Source organism: Protopterus annectens, chromosome 7.part0 (assembly GCF_019279795.1).
Source record: "Protopterus annectens isolate FY-2018-M chromosome 7.part0, PAN1.0, whole genome shotgun sequence".
NCBI classification, from domain to species: Eukaryota; Metazoa; Chordata; order Ceratodontiformes; family Protopteridae; genus Protopterus; species Protopterus annectens.
The window spans coordinates 1093376042-1093401085 of record NC_056739.1 but is presented as its reverse complement, the minus strand read 5'-3'; the positions used below and the strand labels follow the sequence as shown (position 1 = coordinate 1093401085).

Sequence of the window (25044 nt, the reverse complement as noted above, 5' to 3'; positions counted from 1 at the left end):
TTGCTCTAAAATCCTTTAACTTTGCCTATATGTACACGTTTTATTCCTTCTCTGTTTCTCTTTGCTCCCTATTCCACCTGAAATCCATTAACAAGTGGACACCACTTATGTTGTACAAACCCTTGACTTTGCTTTTTAAACTTACAGTAATGTTATGATTTTTGACTGTAATGCCCTGTAGTTTTACTCTTCCCAAATACTAATCCGGCTTTTTCTGAAGGAGCTTTTAGGAAATTTCCCATCAGGATACATTGAGTTGTTTTACCCCAGGGGTTTATATGTGATGAAAAGCTTAATCTTCATTACTTCAGAAAAAAGAATGAGTACTTTTGTCAGAATTTAAGTGCGTTTTTGTTGTTAAAGTAGAAAGTTAACTTGATCTGTGGAGGATTTTTTTTTTTATGATATGCAGAATGGTAATATTGAATAGAACCAAATATTTGGCAGTAAAGATTGAGTTTCAGTGTCAGGGATGCTGGGATCAGCATATCTGGATGTACTGTGTAAAGATGGTTAAGACTGTAATTTGCCTACTTGTTTAAAAGAATGACCAATCAACTTTAACAATATAAAATCTCAGTTTTTGTAACATATCTTTGACATGTGAACATATTTTGACTAAACAGTGTCACGCATAAGCCATATTTATCAAATGAGGATATGGTCGACTTGTTACACAGATGTGTGATGTCGAATATTTGTAGACCTTGTTAGATAAAGGAGCAAATAAGTCAATACATTTGAATAAAGGAGTAAGTTTATTTGGAAGCTTTAAGTATTGGTACATCCTCATGGGTAATATTTCCTACAGAAATGGTCTTTTAAGAGGTCATCCTAATGCCAGTGCTGAGACTATGCAGCTTTTCTCATTTAGAGTACACATTGTTGATGTGCTTGTGGTCTATTGTTTATGCACTTCTAAGTATGCTACACAGGCTAAGGAAATTTCATGTGGGCAAACAGTTTCAATTCAAAATAGTAAGTATGGTGGTTAAAATGTGTTGCAGAATGAAGTAGCTAAATTTATGGTGTTATACTGACACCCAATGGTCAGGAAATGATATGGCACTTGTATTTGCTATGTTTGTAAGGCAATTTCTTATGCATCCTTTAAGTGCAAGTTTTAGGTAGCAATTTTATGTACATGTAAATCTTGCAGTTATTTTGGAGGCTTTAAGGCAGACTGCTTAAGATTACAAATCGCCCAGTTTAATGCTTAAAGATATACAAGGCACAGTTTGTAAAAAAAAAAAAAAAAAAATGGTATCATGGGTAAGTTATGCTGAGTGTTTACTGTTTTAAATTTTTGTCTTGTACTTTGTGTGTGTGTGTATAGTTTCTCACAGGTTAAAAAAAAAAAAAAAAAAAAAAAAAAAAAAAAAAGGTTACCACACTGATCTCACGTTTTAGTTAATTTACATTGGGGCGGTAACAGAACAGTGTCCTGATGTTGAGAGTGGCCTCATACTACTTGTAATGTTATTAGGTCCTAGAAATTGGAGTGAGTTTGCTTTTTTTTTTTTCTTTTTTTTTTTTTTTGCAGTGGACATTTGCTGAACAAGTTAGTGATAGTGACAGCAAGACTTGGTAGTAACACCAGCTACCTATAAGGAAATGTGAACCAGCGAATGCAGTCTCTGACTTTGCTTATTGCAAAGTCCAGTGTACCAGAGTCTTGGAATACAGCACTGAAAAATTATGTTTAATTCAGAATCTGTAATCTTTTACCCCACACATAATTTAATGCATAGTCTTGTTAAAAAATGTAGATTGCATTTCTATTGGCCTTGACTTCCCTCCTTCAGTCTTTCTCCAGAATATACATTGGTATCATGTTGCCAGTAGTTTGTGTGCTTACACAACAGTTGCATTTCTCACCAAGTTGTGGAAAACAAGCTTTTGTTTTATGTACGCATGTTGTAAATATACCTTATCAGTATTGTAGGTGTGCAGATGATGGATGCTTGTTGCTGCCAGGTCTTTGCAAAGAGATGTTTCACTAATAAAAGGCATTTCTGTATGATTTTTATGCTTTCTTGTTATACTACGGGTTTACAGTTTAGTTGGCTGGTGTCAGTATTAACAAAGCAGCAGTTTGTGAAATCATTTTCTCTGCTGTTCTTGAATAAACTGATATGCAACTATACCTGAAGTAGTTTGGTGCATGTGGTCTTTGGTGCTGTTTTGGATGTTGTACAGTGTGCCCTGCTACTGTTTGTCTAATATTTTGTGGGGTTTTTTTTATCATAACCACTTTTGGCATAAAACAAGGATTATGGTAATTTGCTGCCCGATTGAACCAATTAAAGTAAGTTCCATTTTTTTTTGTCATAATTACCAGACTGCGGCTTGGCTGTGTGTTGCACAATAATGAAACCCTGGCTACAGAGTTGATGATCCTTGTTAAAGTAGCATCTTGGGCACTAGAAGAGTTGGGCAACAGGAAACAAAGGGGGTGAGTGGCTGGCACAGGGTCTGTGTCTAGAAGGGGAGTGGTGATTTTGGTCATTTGATCGCCCCCAAGCAGGCAGAGGCTTGCTTGAAAAACGCTGCTTGCAATTTTAATACTCATTTGTTACAGTACTAAAAGATGCCCACTCTTCAAATTCATAATTCACTCACTCCCCCAACTCCACCTACAACAAGAGCCCCAGCTTTACAGTAAAGACGATCCCAATAACATTATTAAAAAGTATTTTTCTAGACTAAAACCTACTAATCTGCCAGCAAATTTCCCTCCGAGTATATTAACTCTGTGTGAATGTTCTAGCTTACTCTGTGTCCATCCACACTGCTTATTAGATCCATCCAGGAGTGCTATGTACCATTAAACTCGGTATAATTGTGCATCATTCAGTACACAAGGGAGGTAATTGTTGAACTCTCACACAGCTTACCAACTGACATACTTCCCCCACCTCTGTCTAGAGTTGTAGAAAAGTGCATTCAGTCATAATACCTAAAATGCCTCTTGGACTTCAATCTCCAACACACCGTGGTTTTTGACCCAACCACAGTACAAAGACAACCCCACTTAGCTTCCTACATATAGTTAACCTCACCACGAATGACAGCAAAATTGTTTCTATAGCATTCTTAGACCCATCCAAGGCTTTTAAAACTGCATCTTGCCAAATGTTAGTAAATTTTCAGCCTTTGCTTCTCCAGTGTCATTGTCATCTAGTTTCAAAACTACCTGAGTAATAGATCGCAATCAGTTAAATGGTATAATTAAATTTCTGCCTTATTCCTAGTCTCCAGTAGGTGTCTCTCAAAACTCAGTCTTGGGCTCACTCCTATTTACTAATGATTTACCTGTACTTTGCTGTAGTCATGCTACTGTTGTGCAACATGCTGATGACTCCACTGCCATCTGGTCAGCCATATAAACTTCAGGAGCTGGAAAAAATAACCGAACATGCCATCATTGAAACATAGTTACAAAAAGCACGACTATTGCTTTACCACACACAAAAAAAAAAAAAAGGTATTTAAGGGGGAAAAATCACAAGTAAAACAAAACCCCCAGATTAACACAAACCGTTACAAAGTAACTTTTAATTTGAGTACTTTTGTCCTAAACATAAGGACTCCTGTTTGCAAGTTTCCTGTGATGCATTCCTGAAGGAAATATAACTAAAGCAAATGCATGCTTAAATGTGTTCCTATTTTGAGCATTTGTTCCCTGTTCATTTTAGGCTTATCCAATTGCCTCGATCATACCGCTCAACTGTACAGATTTTTGCAGAATGTCCAGATTTTTGCCTCCTATTAGGTTCATAGGTTAGTACTAGGCTAACTGCCCTTGTGAGCCATTTTAAGCCTAGCCAGTTACCCCATGTGAGAATCAAACCTTGACCCTTGTGTTTGCAAGGTAAACACCTTAGCCATTATGCCACCCTCCCACCATATTTTTCATCTGTTCCTCTTAGGATTTGTGGTTTTCTGGCAAATCACTGAGGATTGAAGGCACTAAATATATATTTGAGATTCAAACTTATCCTTCAGAAAATGCAAGCAAACACAAATCCTGTTATTCTAACATCATTCTAAGTTTCTAAGAGTAATATTTAAAATGTGTCCTATTTCTGAGCATTTGGCTCCATCCCCCCATTATGTCAGCCTTTGTCTAGATTTCTTTTTCTAGGAGGTTGAGAGGTATGTTTAACAGTTAGAGAGGTACACAGACCTATTTGCTGCCATGGATTGCTGTCACTCTCTTTTTTTCTCTGTCGCGCACACACACACACGCTTTATTTTAATTTTTTTTGTTTTTTTACTCTACACTTGATAAACGGCAAAAGCGCTGCTTAGTGAGCGTAAAGTAATGGCTGTTTTTTCAGTCCAAGCTGCACAGCAGAGCTTAAATATGCTGCCGTGAAATGTCTGATTTGTTTTTCAGTGAGCATTAGCTGTAGATTTAACACCCTGCTGGATAACGTTCATTCTCCAGTCAGGGTGTTGTCTACAGGTCAGCCATTCTCTAAGACCTGGTGAAGTATCACTATTTTAGGGGCTCTGTCAGAACACTTTCCTGCATAGAGCAGATGCCCAGTCATCAACTTTAAAATCTTTTATCTTTTTTAAAGTTAAAAAAGTGGATTTCTTAAAGTTGGTGCAACACACAGAATGCTTTAATAATGTTTTTTTTCATGCACCCTTTGCAAATGCTTGAATAATGTTGTATGGGACTTTCATTCCTAATAGGTGTTTGGCTGTTTTTTGGCCAAATTTTTAGATGTTCTTCATTCCACATTGCTGCAGTCCTAACTATTGGGTAGTCCGCTGTCCAGTCGGCCCGAATACCAAAGTATATGGCTGACGTCGGTCAGGGCGCATTAGACTGACGTCAGTACGTCAGGGTACTAATGCGCATGACCGACGTCATATCCTCAGTCTTTTTTGCCGCATGGTCCGATGCAGAAGCAATTTTGCGAGTGCAGGTTGGCGTTCTGAAAGTTTCTGAAGTCAGAGTTTCAGACCGAATCAAAGTTGGCTAAGTACCCGCTAGGGAATATTTTGGTTTTTCTTGCCTCAGTATTTAACCGGATGTCAGAAAAGTGAATAACTGTATTTCTTGTGGGAAACAGATACCTCTTAGGGATTACCATACTTTGTGTATACCTTGTTTAGGGCCTGAGCACGACGTTGTTGGATGCCGCTCTTGTGCTAGATTTAACAAACGCACTATTAAGAGAAGGTTAGACTGTGCCAGGTTAGTTTTTGGGAAGCGTTGTAATTATAAAATGCCGTCGGATGCGCCGACGCCGCTTCGCCAAAAACCGCAAGGACAAAGCAGCAAAGCCTAGAGTGGAAGAACCGACAGTCCCTGACGCCGGTTCTTTAGAAGGCTCAGTGGAGCCGGAGGTTCTGCCAGGTGTTTCTTTGGAGTCTCAGGGAGAGACTTTATTGTTACAGGATGTATCCTCTCAGGAAGTAGGCCAGGCTGAGGGGCTTCTCAGGTGGCTGTTCTTCCCTCTCTTCCTAAGGTGGTTAGAGCCTCCCTTCTGTTTCCAAGGCTTCTTTGAGAGGCAGGCCAAGTTTAGCTTCAGTGGGGTTTCTCCTAGTGCTTCAGGGTCTTTGCCTAAGAAACATATGCTTAAAATGGCAGAGGATTTGATTACTATGATTAGAGGTTCTATGCCCCTCCTGATAAGAGGCCTAGGGTGGAACCTGAGTTTGAGAGTTTTGAGCACTGTTCGAGGCTTCTGAGTCTTCGGCTGAAGACTTGCAGGAGTATCCTCCTTATTCTGATTCTGATGTGGATGATTCTACTCCTTCAGCTTCTCCTCCTGAGGATTTTTCATTTTCAGAGACTCTGCATTCCATGAGGGAGCATTTTAAATGGGAAGGCCAAGATTTCTCTGATTCTAGGAAGAGGCTTAGGGAATTCTTGTTTTACCCCAGCATAGGCCTTTAGCTATACCTCCTGTTCTGAATGTGGTGGAAGATGTTTTGCAGAGGCTTCCCTGAATCCTGATTCTTTGCCTCCTGCCCCAGTTAAACCGGATAGGTACTATAGGGTGCCTGAAGCTCATAAGTATCTTTTAAGAGTCCTAGGGCAGACCCGAAACTGTCTCTCAGGGGCCTAAAGGTGTGAAGGCCTCTGTTGTTAAAAATCCTGTTCCTCCTGATAAAGAGGCAAGGGCTTTGGATAGATGGGGAAAGAAAGTGTATACTTCTTCCACTTTAGCCATGAGGGCGTTGAATTGTCAGTTTCACATGTTAAAATATCAGAATTACCTCCTTTCACAACTGAAATCTAAGGTGGATGCTCTGGCAGAAGGTATTGAGTGTAAAGAGTTGCAGGATTTAGTTCATGTGTCTGAACAGGTGGGTAAACATTCCTTGCAGTGTGGTTTTGATGCTGTGCAGGCCTCCTCGAGGGTGGCTGCCACTGGTTCTGTTCTTCGTAGGCATGCCTGGTTGAGAGATCAGAATTTAGCTGAGCATGTTAAAACAAGGATTTTGGATGCTCCTTTGCAGTCTGATGTGTTGTTTGGTTCGCCTGTGGAAGCAGTTTTAAAGAAAATGGAGGACAAGGCTAAGTCTATGCAAACTGTTAAGGATTTTTTTGCAGGTGCAGCCTCCGAAGTTTAGTAGAAATTGGCCTACTAAGGGATGGACTTATCCTGCTTATGATTCCCAGTCTAGGGTAGGTCTAGACGTGGTAGGGGCAGAGCTCAAGGTTCTTTAGGCCTAGGACAGGGAGTTCCCCTGCTCAGACTTCTGGTGAGGGCAGGGGTCAGTCCTTTCGTAAGCAGACCCAATGACCTGCCTTTTCAGCTGCCAGTACATTCTCGCCTGGCAGCACCTTTGGGAGGAAGGCTGTCTCTTTTCAAAGAAAATTGGGATTTAATTACCCAAGACAGATGGGTTCTGGATATCATTCACCACGGTTACAGGTTTTATTTCCATACCTTGCCTCCTTTCAAAGGCATGCCAGACATTCCTCCTCTACAAAGAAAAGAGGCTCACAAACAAATTTCTCTGTTGCTCCAAATAGGGGCCATTCAGCCAGTTCCTGTGCCAGAAAGGGGCCTAGGATTTTATTCTCGCCTGTTCCTAGTACCAAAGAAGGGGAACACGTGGAGACCAATTTTGGATTTATCTATCCTCAACACTTATCTGGACATTCCCAAGTTCAAAATGTTGACGTTACAACAGCTTTTACCTCTGCTGGGCAAAGATCACTGGATGGTAACTTTAGATCTCAAGGAAGCTTACCTTCATGTGCCTATAAGACTAAGTTGCAGGAAGTATCTGCTTTCGAGCTGGAAATTCTCATTATCAGTTCTCTGCATTGCCCTTTGGCTTATCCACTGCCCAGAGTATTCACAAAGGTTCTGGCTCCAGTGATAGCTTACTTCAGGCTAAAAGGAATTCAAATCTATCCTTACTTGGACGACTGCCTGATTCTAGCTCAAGACAAGGAAGACCTTCTACAGCATTTGGATTATGTCATAGCAGTGCTAAGATGCCTAGGGTATTCTGTGAACGAAATAAAGTCCAGTCTAGTACCCTCTCAAGACATGTGCTTTCTGGGTGTGAGACTGAATACAGCAGCCCAGATGGCCTTTTAACCCCGGACAAACAAAAGAATCTTTCCAGTTACTTCCATCAACTATCTCTTCAGTCCGGGCTGACTGCAAGGACAGTCCTTCAAGCCTTAGGGTTCATGGCATCTTGTATTCTGGTGCTTCCCAATGCCAAACTGCATATGAGGAAGCTGCAATGGTATCTCAAAATGTATGGACACAGCACTGCCAGGATTTGGACACTGTCATTCAAATAATACCTTGCATTCAAAAGGAATTTTTGTGGTGGGCTCAGGAATGTCACCTAAACAAGGGACTCTCTGTGACCTGGCCAGAGGCGAGTCAGATTCTAACGACAGATGCCTCAGACATTGCTTGGGGAGCTCATCTAAATGGAAAGTGGATACAAGACAAGTGGCCTGCCAGACTACAGCATCTACATATCAACATGAAAGAGATGTTAGCAGTCCAGTTTGCATTAATGGCTTTCAAGGAGTTACTTCTTCCAGGGCAGGTGTTGATTCTAACAGACAACACAACTGTCATGTGGTACATCACCAAACAAGGGGAACACATTCTTACCCATTGTGCAGGCAAGCAATGCTTTTATGGGAGACTGCTCAGCTTGCAACTAACTCTTCAGGCAAGGTTTCTGCCGGGAGCACAGAACTCCTTAGCAGATGTGTTAAGCAGACAAATCATGGATCCCCACGAGTGGAAACTGGATCTTCATGTATTTCAAAAATTGACAGTGTCATGGGGAACTCCAGACATAGATCTGTTCGCTTCTCCACTAAACCACCAGCTGCCAAAGTTTTGCACAAAGAGGTTTCATCACACAGCTTGGAAAGTGGATGCTCTTTCTTTCAGTTGGAAAAATCTTCATGTGTATGCTTTTCCACCTCTGCCTCTTCTCTCAAAGGTGCTTCTAAAGGTCAGACAAGACAAGCCAAGGATGATTTTAATAGCTCCAGATTGGCCTGCGCAGCACTGGTACCCATTACTGAGGAGTCTGGTAAGGAAGCCTCCATGGCCTTTACCCTTGATTCCACACCTGTTGTCTCAGAGGGACGGTCACCTGCTCAATGTCAAGCTTCACTCTCTTCATCTAACAGCCTGGCATATTCTGTTTTGAAAGACAGCAGGTCTCAACTTCCTCAACAAGTTTTAAATGTGATTATGGAAGCCAGAAGACCTAGTACAAGGAAAGTGTACGCAGAAAAATGGAAGAGATTTTTATTTTGGAGTGCAGCAAACAATTTGGAGATTTCTGAGCCTAATTTGAGTGTGGCTCTTCAATATCTTGCTGAGTTATTGGACAAAGGTTTGTCTTTCTCTTCCATTAAGATTCATGCTGCAGCAATTTCAGCTCACTATGATTGTGACCCACCATTGTTTTCGCATCCTTTGTTCAAGCAATTTCTTAGAGGGGCAAAGAATATAAGTCCCCAATGAGAGCTCCTACTCCTGCTTGGGATCTCAATTTTGTGTTGGAGAAACTTACTCTACAACCTTTTGAGCCTGCGGCTACTGCTGACTTGAAGTACTTGTCATGGAAGACTGCTTTTTTGTTGGCCATTACATCTGCAAGAAGGGTTTCTGAGTTGCAGGCCCTTATGGCGGTGGAGCCTTTTTTGATTTTTCATAAGGATAGGGTATCTTTACGTACTAATCCTTCCTTTATGCCTAAGGTGGTTTCTAGTGTGGCTTTAAACCAAACTATTCATTTGCCTACTTTTTATGCAGATCCTCAAAACAAAGGGGAAAAGATTTTGCACACTTTAGATGTACACAGGCAGTTGCGTTATTATTTGAGCAGGACTAAGGATTTTAGGCAGTCTCAGCAGTTGTTTGTTTCTTTTGCTTTGGGTTCGCAGGGCAAGCCTGTGTCAAAACAAACTATTTCTAGGTGGATTGGGTTTTGCATTGCATTTTGTTATTCCCATCATGGCAAGGAGATTCCAGCTGGGATTAGGCCTCATTCCACCAGGGCTACTGCCACTTCAACAGCATTTCTAAGGGGGGTGGCAACTAAGGATATTTTGGAGGCAGCTACTTGGAGTTCAGTGCATACTTTCTCTAAGCATTATCACCTTCCTCTCTACTCTAAGTCTAGGGCTGGTTTTGCCACAGCTATTTTGCAAGGCATGTTGTCAGTTCCTGCTTCCTTATGATTTGCCAGCCTCCCTTACCTCTGCTTTGGGATTCTACCCAATAGTTAGGACTGCAGCAATGTGGAATGAAGAACATAGTACAGTTTTGTACCTACCATAAATGTAGATGTTCGAGGATCCACATTGCTGCAGTCCAATTTACCTCCCTCCTTCCCTCTGTGTTTAGGGGTGGTTGTGTAGGTGAGGTTATATTCTGGTAATTTTGTATATATTGTACATATTTTTGGTGCAGGTATGTTTGGAGTTTTTGGTTTTCGCCTTATCTTTTCAGGGTCTTCTGACATCTGGGGCAAGAAAAGACTGAGGATATGACGTCGGTCATGCGCATTTGTACCCTGACGTACTGACGTCAGTCTAATGCGCCCTGACCGACGTCAGCCATATACTTTGGTATTCGGGCCGACTGGACAGCGGACTACCCAATAGTTAGGACTGCAGCAATGTGGATCCTCGAACATCTACATTTATGGTAGGTACAAAACTGTACTTTTTATCCATTTGGCGGAGTTTTCTGACTTTTCTCATTCTAAATCCAGGTTGGGTTGCTATGTAGTGTGTATGAAGGCCCACTTTTAGCAGAACTGAACCTTGCTTGATTTGTGTGTGGAATCGCTATGCAGAGAAGTTTCCTGATACTTTAAGCCTGCATAAGAGAGTTTGTTTTGTTAAGTAGGTGTTTGGACAAGACTCTTACTTGGCAGTTAGCAGGGGTGGGGAAGCAGCATATTTACAGCTATGCCCAAAATCTTATTGTCTGCTGTTAAATTTCACCGCAGTTTGAGCAACAGGTTCTAGCCATACATGTGTTGTGTGCGGTAGTGGGGTGAGGGATGTATTTTGGGTTTATTCGAGCATCCCAAATTTGTATAATTTTGTCTGAAAATCTGCTTTACAAGACTAATCAGGTAAAGCAGTTTATAGAAGTACATAATGCAGTTTGAATACAGTCTGGATGCTTGTAGGAGTTGTACCAGTGACTAAGCAGTATATATTGGCTAGATTGTATTTTAGAAAGTCTGAAATTTCAGAACAGCTGATGAGCATTTCTCTGTGTCATATTTGGAATGTCAGTGATTCAGCAGGTAGCATATAGTTCAGACAGCAAGTGCTTTGATTAATTTTCTGTTACTGACATTGCAGTAGAGCACAAGGCGGTGCTACATTCCAGAGTGTCCATCCTTTTGGAAGAAACTTAAAATTGAGACCTGGTCTGCCTTAGTGAGTGTAGAAGAGCTGGTGGCACTTGCTGAAAAGAACAGGTAAACTTCCCCTGGTGAAATTTCTCTTAATGTGTATACTACCTCTGATAATTCCCAGAATGTAGGCTAGTAGTCTAATGGGACTCCCCCATTCAACAAATATGCATAGAGGCAAATAGATGATGAAAAAAAAAACTTAAATGTAGAAGAGATATTGCATTTTTTTAATAAATATTTTGTAAAAGAGCCTGTTCTGATTTGCGAGAATTTGTTGTATTGTTTTTGACTGGTAGAGATGGCTGAGAAAGCCTGGTTATAGTAGTACAATTCTAAGGCAAGTTCATCATTTTGGAGATTCCACTTATCCTGTATTTATTTACTTTTAGGTCAAAGAGCTTGTTCTTGACAACTGTCGATCAAATGAAGGCAAAATAGAAGGGCTTTCAGATGAATTTGAAGAGTTGGAATTCTTGAGTACAATCAATGTAGGATTAGCATCTATTGCAAACTTACCAAAGTTAAACAAACTTAAGAAGGTAAGTAGATTTTATTTAAAATGTGATATGTCTAAAAAAAGCCTGCATACATTTCAGTTCTGCTAATCTTGTTTCAATAATCAGACTTGGATTGATGTCCTTCAAGGATGCATCTGCAGTCCTTACAAATGGGTTGTCCTGTCGTCAGGCAGCCCTTCGGTCGGCCGGATTCCAAAGTCTGGGTTTGGCCTCGGCTGGTGTCGCACTTCACCCGACGTCATAGCTGCAGTTCTTCGGGTATAAAGGCATCAGCCGACGCCACTTTCCTTAGTCTTTCTTGCCGCGTGGCGCCCGAAGCAGAAGCTGTTCGCAAGTGCCGGTCGGTCAGATCCAGAGATTACTACTACCGAATACTACTCAAGACTTCTAAAGCTAAGTACCCGCTGGGGACTCTTTCTTGCCTCAGCCGATGTCAGAAAAAGTGAATAACTGTTTAACTTGTGGGAAACAAATACCTCATAAAGATTTCCACTCTTACTGCTTACTTGTTTAGGCCCAGACCACGACATAGCAGCTTGTTTAGCCTGTGCTTCTTTCAACCGACGGACGCTTAGACGTCGGTCGGAGTTTGCTGAACAGTTTTTCGGCTCAGAATTTGCATACATAATGCCGTCGGATCCTCCGACTTCACAAGTTGTTAAGAAACGCAAAGAAAAGGACCGACACTCGCGGTCCGCAGTTTGGGCCGAAACCGCGGTTAAGCAAACCGCGAGTGGCTCGGTTTCGGCCGAAACCGAGCAAACTGTTCTAACTTCAGCCGAATCCATGACTACTACCGAGGCCCCTTCTAACCTGGTTGAGTCGGCCTCTGAAATTCAACCTGCTACTGTGGTTTCACAAGAACTATCGGACACCATCCCTTTGGATGTTTCAACCCCTGCACGTGGTGCTGCTAGGCCGCCTGCAGCCATGTCCATAAAGGCCTTTGCCAGGGCTAAAGCAGCCAAAACTTCTAAGTCTGTGCCTGTTAAGCCCCCCTCTCACAGGCCCATTTCCAGTTCCCAAATGCTTACTCTGGCAGAGGATCTCATCTCCTTAATAAGGGGATCCCAACCTCATCCAGATAGGGCCTCTCAACCTCATCCAGAAAAGAGACCTAGAGCAGAGCCCCCTGAGCCAGTGTCCTCAGATGATTCTTCTGATGATTCAGACAATACAGACCATCCAGAGGCTCCTTTTTCTACTTATGAAGACTCCGATGCTGAGGAATCGATTCCTGCTGCCTCTCCACCAGAGGAATTTTCCTTTGGGGAAACCTTACATGCCATGAGAGAGCAATTTCAATGGCAGGGGCAAGATTTCTCAGACTCTAGGAAAAGGCTTAGGACTTTTTTGCATTTACCACAACATAGGCCTTTAGCTATACCTCCAGTTCTTCCTGTTGTAGATGATGCATTTAATGATGCTTGCACTGCTCCTGACACTTTGCCTCCAGCCCCTGCTAAGCCCGATAGGTTTTACAGGGTCCCGGACACACATCACCATTTATACAAGGCTCCTTTTGCAGATCCCGAGACTATCTCTTTTTATCTGCCATTAAGCGCTAACAGCGCTTTTACCGGACCTATTCCCCTTGGCCTTTAACTATTAATAGCGCCTTATGTGGTTTTTTGTGACGCCTGTACTATTCCCCTTACCCCTTTACTAACTAACCAGCCCAAACGGCGGCTTACTCCGCACGGGTTGCTGTTACCACTTAAAGCTTTGTTATTTCACTCTTTAATAACGCACCCATAATGCGCCTTTGTGCTTTTTAGGCAAGTTTAACTTCTCTGCCTGAAGCTTTGTCTCATTATGTTTGTACACTACTATATCTCATGTGTTTCAACTCAGTAATTGAGTTATTTCAATCTGTCTGTACACTGTAGCGCTCCTTTACCGCTATTAAAGAGCGGAACCTTTAGGAGTGTCTTAAAGTGCCATCTGCAACTTGCTTCTTAAGCTCGCCCAGTAGCCGGTTCCTCCTGCAGGCTTTCTTTCTACAATTTTCCTGTCTAATTTTCTTTGTTTGGCCCTGGCCCCTCCACCTACACTAGGCAACCCTACTCTCCTTGCTGCGACATTCTGGTAGTGCCCCCCCCTAGGCCTGACTCCACGTGGTCTTCCCACTGGAGCTCTAGTGCTCTAATACTCCTGCCTATTATGGTAGTTTACTAGCGTACAGGTGTTTATTAATCCTGTACGACACATTTTGATCATTACTTAAATGTATAGCTCCTCTTGCTGGCTTCTGCTTAATATGTTATAATACTGTTTTAGATCTTAGATCTTATTAGCTGAGATATTTTTGTAATGGCGTTTTGTGCACTAAGTCTATAGTCGCTGAGTGTGTACGCTAAGATTAGGTCCTGCTCTCTGCTGATCTTGTAACTTACTATTGTATGCTGATGTATTATGATTATTAAGCCTCTCTGCTGATGATTTAAATGGAATAATGCCAAATGTAATGTGCTCTAAGGAATTTTGTACTGGCGTTTTTGTGCACTACGTCTGTAGTCTCTAAGTGTGTACGCTAAAAATAGGTACTGCTCTCTGCTAATCTTGTAACCTATTGAATGCTGGAATGCTCTGATTATTAAGCCTCACTGCTGATGATTTAAAAGCGATTATGCTAAATGTGATGTGCTTTCAATTTTACTGAATAACCATTTCTCTCTCCTGTGCTTGTTCTCTCTCTTCTCTCTACCTATAGCTAACTCCACAGATTGTACACCAGGGTTCCCATCCATAATTAACCTAAGAGGCCCTGTGGACATCTCAATATCTCCAGTATCCTGAATAGGAATCTACATCCTTAAAAGCAAAGACTGTCCTCCCAGTTATTTGTTGAAAGTATGTCCTATTATTGTATTAATTAAATACTATTCACCAGGACATTTTTTTACCCTAACCAGGTAAACCAGCAGCCCCCCCCCCCTTTTTTAGACTTGGCCTTTTTTCCCCTCTCGGTCACACCTCTGTTCTGCCTTTACCCTTACTTATACCTCCCTGTTTCCTGCTCTTCATACTTAGTTAACCTCCAGTGTATTTTGTCTGTTTTTTTCTTTCCCTTACCTGGCCACTAGGTGGCGCTCTTGTCAATTCATTCTCCTACTTTCACTATCTTTAGTAATTCCTACTGCTCTTCTTATTGTTCCATCCTGATTTTTATCTTGGTTTCTTTCTTTCTTTCTTAAACACATCTCATTTACCTTATCCAGTATTTTATTACTAACCCCACACAAGTCTTCCCTACCTTTCTAACCCACCTTTACTTTTCCACCTGTTCTCTACCTCCTGACTGATTGTTTTCTGCTACTGGTCGTCTTGTTGTTCCCCCCTCCGCCTCACTCCGCCCTCCCTACCCCCAATTCCCACCCACCCCCAGGGGTCCTACCTTTATACTACCCTAGACACACCCCCTAGTACCCAACAACCTATAACATCTCTCCAATACATCCACCATTTTATTCCTCACTTCCTAAACCACACCCTCTCTTGAAACCTTCCCTCCTATTTCCCTACAAACCTACCATCTCTAACCTCCTACTTTATAAAACTATGCCCTCAACCCTGAAAACTCTCTCTCCTCTTCTTCTCCTAAGCATTCTACTTTACTACTACACCCTTACCTCCTATGAAAATCTCAAACTATTCCAAACTCCATCTTCAACCAAACACACTACAACTACACTTCCCCTACCCAAACAATCACACATTAATATACTAGCTACCTGTCCCTACCTCCCCTCTCTACCATAAAGCCCACCACTACCAACTCAAAACCTCCAAAAGACTCATTCTAATACCAGTCAAATATAAAAAACCCCTACAACCACCCCAAACTCTTTTACTTATATATGGAGATATCCACCCCAATCCTGGCCCCAATACCCTCCAAAATCAAAGCCCTCTAAAACAAGCTACCATCTACTCTAACCCACACTTTTCCTCTGACTCCCTCTCTATTGCTCATCTTAATATTCGTAGCATTAATAACAAAGTCACTCAACTCCATGCCTTAATTGATTTTTATGCCTTTGATATCCTCTGTCTCACAGAAACCTGGCTTAAACCTAGTACAAAAGATAACGAATTCACCCCCCCAGGCTATAGTACCTTAAGACAAGACCGCCCTAATAAAAAAGGTGGAGGAGTGGCCATCCTGTTTAAATCCCAACTTCAGCTAGCTTTAATTAACTCCTCCCCCCCCACACCAGGAAATGCTGAAATTCTTTCCACCAAACTCCAAATTAACAAAACCAAAGCTATAAACATAATATGTTCCTACACCCCCCCAGGCAAGAACATCCACACCCTAGAAAATATCCTATGCTGGATTTCTAGCACCTTCCCCCAGGAAACCATAATCCTAGGTGATTTTAATATCGACTGGAACTCCTGCATATCCCCCAAACCCACCACACACCTTAACCTCTTTAACTTTCACCAAACCATTAACTCCCCTACTAGAATACACAAATCCACCCACAAACAAACAATCCTAGACTGGATACTAACCAACAACAATCCCCTCTCCTACAAAACAGGTATACTCCCTGACAATATCAGTGACCACCTCCTTACCTTTATCACCAAACAAAAATGCAACATCCCTAATCAACCTACTTATCGAACTAAATACGACAAAACAGCATTTAATCTCACATCCTTTCAAACTGAACTCAAAGAATGTAACTGGTCAACTCTAAATTACCTCCCAATAGATGAAGCAGTAACACATTTCAACAACACCTTCTTACAGATTCTAAACCAACATGCCCCATCCCGTTTAGTCAGAATCAGATCCAAAGCAGCTCCTTGGCTCTCTGTTATTACTAAACAAACTATGAGAGCGAGAAATAAATCATGGTCAAAATGGAGATCCACTAAAAGCCCCACTGACCATCAAACCTTCAAACATCTAAGAAACAAAACAAAGAAACTTGTCATCCTAGACAAAAAAAACTATAACTTTCAACACCAACAAAACCAAAACCCTAAAAAATTCTGGTCAGGAATTAATAAACTACTCCACCCAGGCTACACCAAAACACCTACCCCAGCTAGCTTAGCACAAAAACAACCTAACATCATAGCCAACACCTTTAACAATTTCTTCTCTCAAACTGTAAACTCACTTGCAAGCACTATGACTCCACCCCCCTCCCTCCAAACTACCCCCATCCCCAACAATACCTATACACTAAAACTTGAAACCGTCTCAACTACCTATATACAGAAACTACTGTCTAAACTAAAACCCTGTACACCCTCGGCTGATAAACTTCCAGCTGAATACCTTCAATTAGCTGCAAAAGAAATAGCCTACCCAGTATCCATCTTAATAAACAGAACCATAACAGAATCCAAAATTCCATCCTGCTGGAAAATCTCCCACATTATTCCACTCCACAAGGGTGGAAACTCTAATGAACTTTCCAATTTTAGACCTATTGCCTTTCTATCGCCTCTATCGAAAATAGTGGAACGCTGTATTCACCATCAACTCCTAAACTATCTCTTAAATAACAACCTGCTTGTAGACTCTCAACATGGCTTTAGACCCTACCACAGCACTACTACTGCCCTTCTTTCCTTCTCTGATACCATAAATAAAAATCGAAATATAAACCTATTCTCATCTGCACTATTTCTAGACCTCTCAAAAGCATTTGATATGGTCAACCATCAACTTCTCCTTGATACCTTAAAATCTCTATCACTGGATTCTCAAGCCTTACAGTGGTTCAATTCATATTTGACTAATAGAAAACAAGCTGTACTGTGGGACAGCCACCTATCCACTCTACTCCCTGTCACTATTGGTGTCCCACAAGGATCTATCCTAGGCCCCCTACTTTTCTCCATTTTCATCAACAATCTGCCCAATTCCCTACCAACATCCACATGCATACAATATGCAGATGATTCCACTCTCATCTGCTCCGCCTACCCCAGCAGAACTCCACTCCACTACCCAAGCAGTCTTTACTGCAGCAGAAAATTGGTTTCAACACATCTGTCTCCTCCTTAATCCCAAAAAAACCAAACTACTACTCTTTACCCCTACCTCTAAATCCACCCCGATCTCTTTTTCTATAACATCCTGTAATGGCACTATCATCAAACCTGACAACTGCACTAAACTCCTAGGCATCACCATAGATAACCAGCTTAACTTTGACTGTCACATTGATTTAACTATCAAAACTGTTAATAAAAAGATTGGTGCCCTATACAGGCTAAAGCCTTATCTCACTGCATTTTCCCCGAGTAGCCCTTGCCCAAACTCACCTTATCTCTACACTAACCTACGCCTCCCCCTCCTTTGTCAACTTATCTAAAGGTAATCTTCAGAAACTGAATACTGCCTACCACAGTATAGCCAGATTTGCCACTGGCTCACCTTTCCTAACTCACCACTGTCTTAACTTAAAGAAACTCAACTGGCTTGAACTCCCAAACCTTATACTCTTACAACAACTAATCATCACCTTCAAAATTCTTCATTACCCCTCCAATATACCAATACTAAATAATGTCATCACACCTTATAAGAATCTCAAGACACTCAGATCAGCCAACAAGCTACTAGTTACTACCTTGAAATCTCATAACAAATCAGGTGATTCCCTATTTGCAAACACTATCGGTTCTTACTGGAATAAACTTCCCACTGAACTGACCTCCCTAACATCATGTCACCTTTTCAAAAAACAGATAAAAAACCACCTACTAATCCACTGGCTTTGCCCCTGCTCTAATCCTGACTGAGCATACTAATGTTCATTACTCTGAACAGTCTGCTACTTGCATTCTTTACTCTCCCGTTCTTACCTAGACTAACATCCTCAGCCCCCTTCTCTGGACCTTCACCCTTTTCCCTTATCTCATTGCCTAGATACCTCACTCTCCTTATCAACTTGACCCTCTTAACTTTTAACTATGATAAAATGCTATAACCCTATGTAAACATATTCTATCCATACTTTCTATTTATCTTTTCTCCCTTTTTTCCATTAACTTTACTACCTATATACCTGTTTACCTTCTAACTTGCTTTTTTTAACACTTCTAACTACTAGTTTTCTTTCCCTCTACTAATTACCAATTCTGTCTTCTAGCCTTCTGACCAATGATTAATTTTATGTAGCTATACTTCAGATATCCTTAACTCAACTTTATATTTTGGTGCCTGAGCTTATCTCCTCAGCCACATGATGTGAACTTTGATTGAAATCTTTTTGTAACCTAGTTAAATAAGTCCAGACAAACTGTATTTTGTCTTTGTACATTTTTGTTGATTGATCTATTTAGTAAAGTATTCCTCATGTATTGTCTTAGTCTGATAGTGGAGCTTTTCTCCTCGGGCCTCTGCTGAAAATGGACATGTATCCAGCCAGACTAGCCCGGTTAACAAATGTAAAATAAATAAAATAAATAAATAAAATAAATCTCCCAGGGGCCTAAGGCAGTAGCTTCGACCTCAGTTAAAAACCCTCTCCCCTCTGAAAGGGAATCCAGGTCCTTAGAGAGATGGGGTAAAAAAGTATACACCTCTGCTACTCTCTCAGCTAGGGCATTGAACTGTCAGTTTCATATGATCCAATACCAGGAGTTTATGCTTGATCAGTTACCTAAGAAACTGTCCTCTGATGATTCTTTAGATAAGAAATATGTTTTAGAAATGGTGCATAACATTCAGCAGGTTAGTAACAATTCTTTAAAATGTGGCTATGATGCACTGGAGGCTTCCTTTAGATCAGCCATGACTGGCACAGTTATAAGAAGGCATGCATGGTTGAAAGAACAGGTCTTGCCGGATCATGTTAAAGCAAAACTATTAGATGCTCCTATGGATAAGGTCAGTTTAGTTGGTTCTCCTGCTCAGCAGGTACTGAAGAAAATGGAAGAGAAGGCAAAATCTGTACAAACAGTGAAAGATTTCTTACAGGTTCAGCCTCCAAGGTTTAGCAGGAACTGGCCTTCCAAAAATTGGTCCTTTCCAGACTCCTCTAAAACACAGAGAGGCAGGAATAGGCGCTCGAGAGGCAGAAATCAATCCAGAGGAGGTGCCTACAGGGGACGCCAGTGGCAAGGTAACAACCAGCGAGGCACAGACACAACTACTACCACTGCAACAGGACAATCACAGTGACTTGGCTCTGGCACCGCCTACCAGGGAACAAATTGCAGCACCCTTAGGCGGAAAGTTAGCCTTATTTTCAAAAAACTGGCACTGCATCACAAGAGACAAGTGGATTTTGCAAACTATAGACCAAGGCTACAGGTTTCATTTCCATACTTTACCAGGAAAAAGAGGAATGCCAAACCTACCACCAAATCAAAAGACAGAAGCTCTGAAACAAATAGCTCAATTAGCAAAGATGAGAGCTGTGGAAAGGGTACCATCTATGGAACAAGGAAAGGGATTTTACTCCAGACTCTTCCTGGTATCAAGAAAAGAGAAAAATTGGAGGCCTATTCTCAACCTGTCCGCTTTAAACACATTCATCATTGTTCCAAAATTCAAAATGCTGACCCTACAGCAACTTCTTCCCATGCTGGGCAAGGAGTATTGGCTGGTGACTCTAGATCTCAAGGAGGCATACCTGCACGTCCCCATACGACCAAATTGCAGAAGATACCTCAGATTTCTTGCAGGATCAGAGCATTATCAATTCTCAGCATTGCCCTTTGGCTTATCTACTGCGCCCAGAGTGTTCGCGAAATGCCTGGCATCAGTAATCGCTCGATGCAGGCTTCAGGGAATCCAAATATATCCATACCTGGACGACTACTTGATACAAGCGGACAACAAAAACAAGCTAACAGAACACTTACAAAGAGTCATTTGCTTACTGCAAGCCCTGGGATATACAGTCAATATAAAAAAATCAAGACTGATACCATCCCAAAGAATAACCTTCTTAGGTGCAGAATTGGACACAGTAAAACAGATGGCATTCCTAACTGCAGAAAAACAAGAACAACTTCCTCTCTACTTCTTGGCATTAACAAAGCAGAACAAACTAACAGCAAGGAAAGTACTGCAGGCCTTGGGCTTCATGGCATCCTGCATAATCCTGGTCCCTCATGCCAGACTGCATATGAGAAAGCTACAGTGGTACCTGAAGAATTTATGGTCTCAACACAGGCACAGCCTAGAAACCGAAATACCACTAATTCCATGCCTGAAACAAGAGTTCCTATGGTGGGCTCAGGCATGCCAGTCAAACCCAGGTTTGCCCTTCCACAGCATTCAACCAAGCCAAACCATCACAACGGACGCCTCAGACCTCGGTTGGGGCCCACATGCTGGACAAGTGCATACAAGGCTTATGGACTCCAGATCAGCTGCACCTGCACATAAATCAAAAGGAAATGCTGGCAGTAAAACTAGCAATCCAGAATTTCAGACCATTCCTCCAAGAAGGGCAGTTGATGATAAGGACAGACAACACCACAGTCATGTGGTACATCAACAAACAGGGAGGCACTCATTCATACCCTCTATGCGGATGGCACTGGACCTATGGAATATGGCTCTGAGCTACAACATTCAGTTACAAGCAATTTTTGTACCGGGAAAAGAAAACATCCTAGCAGACCTATTAAGCAGAACTACCTCGGATGCTCACGAATGGATGCTACACCCGGACATCTTCAAGGTCATCACAAGGAAATGGGGACTGCCATAAATAGACCTATTCGCATCCCCACTCAATCACCAGCTCAAGAAATTCTGCACAAGGACGTACCACCCACTTGCTTGGAAGGTGGACTCTCTATCCTTCAGTTGGAAAGGCCTGACAGCCTATGCATTCCCACCTCTTCCTTTGATGCACAAGGTGCTATTGAAAATCAAAGAGGAACGTCCAAGGATCATTCTGATAGCTCCAGATTGGCCAAGACAACATTGGTACCCATTACTGAGGAGCATGTCTTGGGGGCAGATGTGGACACTACCCCTGATTCCTTTGCTGTTAACTCAGAGCGGCTACAACACCCTGCATCCAAACCTGAAAACTCTGAAGCTGACTGCCTGGAACATTACATAAGAGCAACTAACCCAGATTTATCCCAAAGGGTTAAAGACATTATCCTTGAGGCCCGCAGACCTTCAACAAGAAGGAACTATGCAGGAAAATGGAAAAGGTTTCTCATTTGGAGTACTGAAAGGGGAAAAGATGTGTCAAAGGTAGACATTGCCAACATCCTGGAGTATTTGGCAGAACTTTTCCATACAGGCCTGTCCTACTCCTCCAAGATACATGCATCAGCTATTTCTGCAGAATACAGCTTCGATCCACCTGTCTTCTCGCATCATCTACTCAGGCTGTTTCTGAGAGGAATTAAAAATGTAAAACCTCCTAGGAAACCACCAGTACCAGCATGGGACTTGAACTTTGTGCTAGAAAAATTGACACTCCCCCCTTTCGAACCAGCAGCAACAGCAGATCTTCAACACCTATCCTGGAAAACTGCTTTTCTGCTGGCAATTACCTCAGCAAGAAGGGTTTCTGAGCTACAGGCTTTAATGGCAGTACAACCCTTCCTAATCTTCCATCAAGATAGAGTGTCCATGAGAACAAATCCTACATTTATGCCTAAGGTGGTATCCAGAGTGTCTTTAAACCAGGCTATCCACCTACCTACCATCTTACCCAAACCACAGCAGAGGGGAAAGACTGCTGCACACTTTGGATGTACATAGACAGTTGCTACTACCTGGACAGAACCAAGAGCAATAGAAAAACTGACCAGCTTCTGGTAGCATATGCAACAGGAAGGGAAGGAAAAGCAATTTCAAAACAGACAATCTCCAAGTGGATAGGAAATTGCATCAGATTCTGTTACTCCTACCATGGAAAGCAAACTCCACAGAACATAAGGCCTCATTCTACAAGGGCTACAGCCACTACCACAGCTTTCTTACGAGGAGTGGCTACCAAGGACATTATAGAGGCTGCTACTTGGACCTCCGTGCATACATTTGCCAAGCATTATAACTTACCTTTATACTCTAGATCCTGAGCAGGGTTTGCCACTGCTGTTTTGTAAGGGATCCTAACTACACCATAATTTCTTCTTCCTCCTCCCCTAGTTTGGCTATGGTATTCTACCCATTTGTAAGGACTGCAGATGCATCCTTTAAGGACATAGTACAGTTTTGTACCTACCATAAATGTAGATGTCCGAGCAGGAATGCATCTGCAGTCAGGATTACCCACCCTCCTTCCCCTCTGTGGTATTCCTAGGGTATTGGCCCATTTAATAGCTAGCTGGGGGGGGGGGTCTCTTATGGTGTATTTGTTTGTATATATGTACATACATGCTTATTGTTTGTGTTTGCCTTCTACTATTTGGAAACATTGGCATTTATCCAAAATTTAGCTATCCAAGAGGGCAACTGGCATCTGGGGCAAGAAACACTGAGGAAAGTGGCGTCGGCTGATGCCTTTATACCCGAAGAGCTGCAGCTATGACGTCGGGTGAAGTGCGACACCAGCCGAGGCCAGACCCAGACTTTGGAATCCGGCCGACCGAAGGGCTGCCTGACGACAGGACAACCCATTTGTAAGGACTGCAGATGCATTCCTGCTCGGACATCTACATTTATGGTAGGTACAAAACTGTACTTTCTCTTTGTGTATTGGTAGAGTATTGCTGCCATGCCATCAGAAGCTGCAGATCAGTCCATGACATTTTATAGTGCCATTATTGAAGTGTACATTGTGAGGCATTGGATAAAAAAATAAACGGCTAGTGTAGCTGATTGTTGATGACCAACTTTTGGAACTTGTTTTTTTCTGGCTCAGTTTCTGTATTCTTCCTTTATTTCTGAAGCTGTTACTGGGAAATGGACCTCTCCCCGAGTCATGGCATACTAAAAGTTAATAAGGTGTTTATTGGTGTGGCATAGTGGTACAGTGTAGCAGTTGCTGTCTTGTACCACTTGGTTGTCTTTTTCTGTTCTTAGCAGGGATGCTTTTTGTATGGAGTTTACTCTCCCTTTGCTCCTGTGGGTTTTGCAGTCTCTGGATTCATCAGGTGGATTGGTAGTCTGAAATTGGCCCCTGAGTGCATTTTTGTACACGTTTGCTTGGTGACGGACTAGTTCCCCATCTGAGTTTGGTTACTGTTCTCTGCTTATTACTTGCTGTCATAGGCCTTGTCCTCTTACATCTTTGAATTGGTAAAAGCTAGGAAAGAAAACCGATGGACAGAAGTCTTGCTATAGTTTCTCTAAGTAGAGAGCAGCTAATGAACAAATTGCCTCCCTGACAGCTATCAGGAATGTTGTAAGCAGCAGTGTTTTCAATAACGTGTGTGATTATTTAGCTGAGTATAGTACATGTGGTTGAATGTGGATGTTCTTCAAAGTCAATGTTGTAGCACTGATTCTTGGGTCTTCCTGCCATGCAGAAGCCCATGACCAGTCCGATTTTGAGTCTTTCCATCATCCATAGCTGAAGGACATCTGGGACTGACGTTAGTAGGGTCGATGGACAGATGTTCATGTTCTTGTTCTAATACAAGAACACTCATCCATCTAGGTAAGTGAATAAACTACGTGAAACTTCAACAAAATGTCTTTCTCCAATACCCTCCCTGTGGGAAGAATAGAGAGAGAGCTCCTAGATCTGCTAGCTAAAATTATTTTAGCTGGACTGATCCTTTGTACTCTGTTTTTGACTCTGCAAATGAAAAAAAATTCTTGAGACAATTTCTAAGATGAAAGAATTAAGTGGGAAGGGAGAGAGATTCCTGACACTCAAAGTAGACATGTTAATCTTTCTCTGTATTTATATATTTAAACATGTGTTATTCCCCTCATTGCTTGTTGAAACCTTAGAAGATGCCTTTGTAGCAATTCTGGTACTCCAGATTTTCATCTTCAAGCTGCTAAAAGACCAGGCAGAATTTTACAGGGTACAGGATTCTAACAAATCTCTTTAAAAGTCCTGTTGCTGACTTGTTGCCATCTCTGTGGACTTGGAGATAAGAGCTAAATTAGCTCCTGCTTCTTTCTAATTATCTTCTAAATGATAAGAATAGAGCATGTGATAGTTTCAGTAAAACAATATATACTTCTGCAACTCTTGTCTTTTTTAGGGCTATAAATTGTCAACATTTATGGATTTGATAATTAGAAATGGGAAACCTGCAAACTCTTTGCCCTTGACTAATCCAGACAGGCTTGGGTCAATTCTGCCCAATTAACTTGATTGACTGAAGCAATAGATGAAGGTAAATAAGTACACTCTGCATATCTTGACCTTGCAAAGGCACCTGATGCCATCACACACACTGTTGTAGATAAACTCTCTACCTGCTAAATGTAAATCCCTATCTAACTCTGGGTACCAAACTGACACAAAAAGAAACCTTGAAATTAGGGTGGGTGGCTCTATTTCCTCCAAACAACCTGTCACTAGTGATGTACCCCAGGGTTAAGTCCTGGAGCTCTTCTTCTTTAGCATTTACTTCACAGATGTCAAGCATTTGTGGCTGACCAAATTTGTCATTGATTCTAAACTTGGTGCAATCGTAAACTCCCCATAGAACACCAAAGTCTCCCAAGGCAGCCTTTCCCCAAACCAGTAGCTGG

At 41.8% G+C, this 25044-nt stretch overlaps 1 protein-coding gene across 3 annotated transcripts in view; it reads left to right on the top strand.

The window, feature by feature from the left end:
* Nucleotides 1-25044, top strand: part of ANP32A (acidic nuclear phosphoprotein 32 family member A) — a 689281-nt gene that overhangs the window by 101021 nt on the left and 563216 nt on the right. For all 3 annotated transcript variants that reach the window (XM_044077675.1, XM_044077674.1, XM_044077676.1), the window contains exon 2: nt 11298-11447. In XM_044077675.1, coding sequence (XP_043933610.1) covers nt 11298-11447 — 150 coding nt within the window. The remainder of the gene's footprint in view (nt 1-11297; nt 11448-25044) is intronic.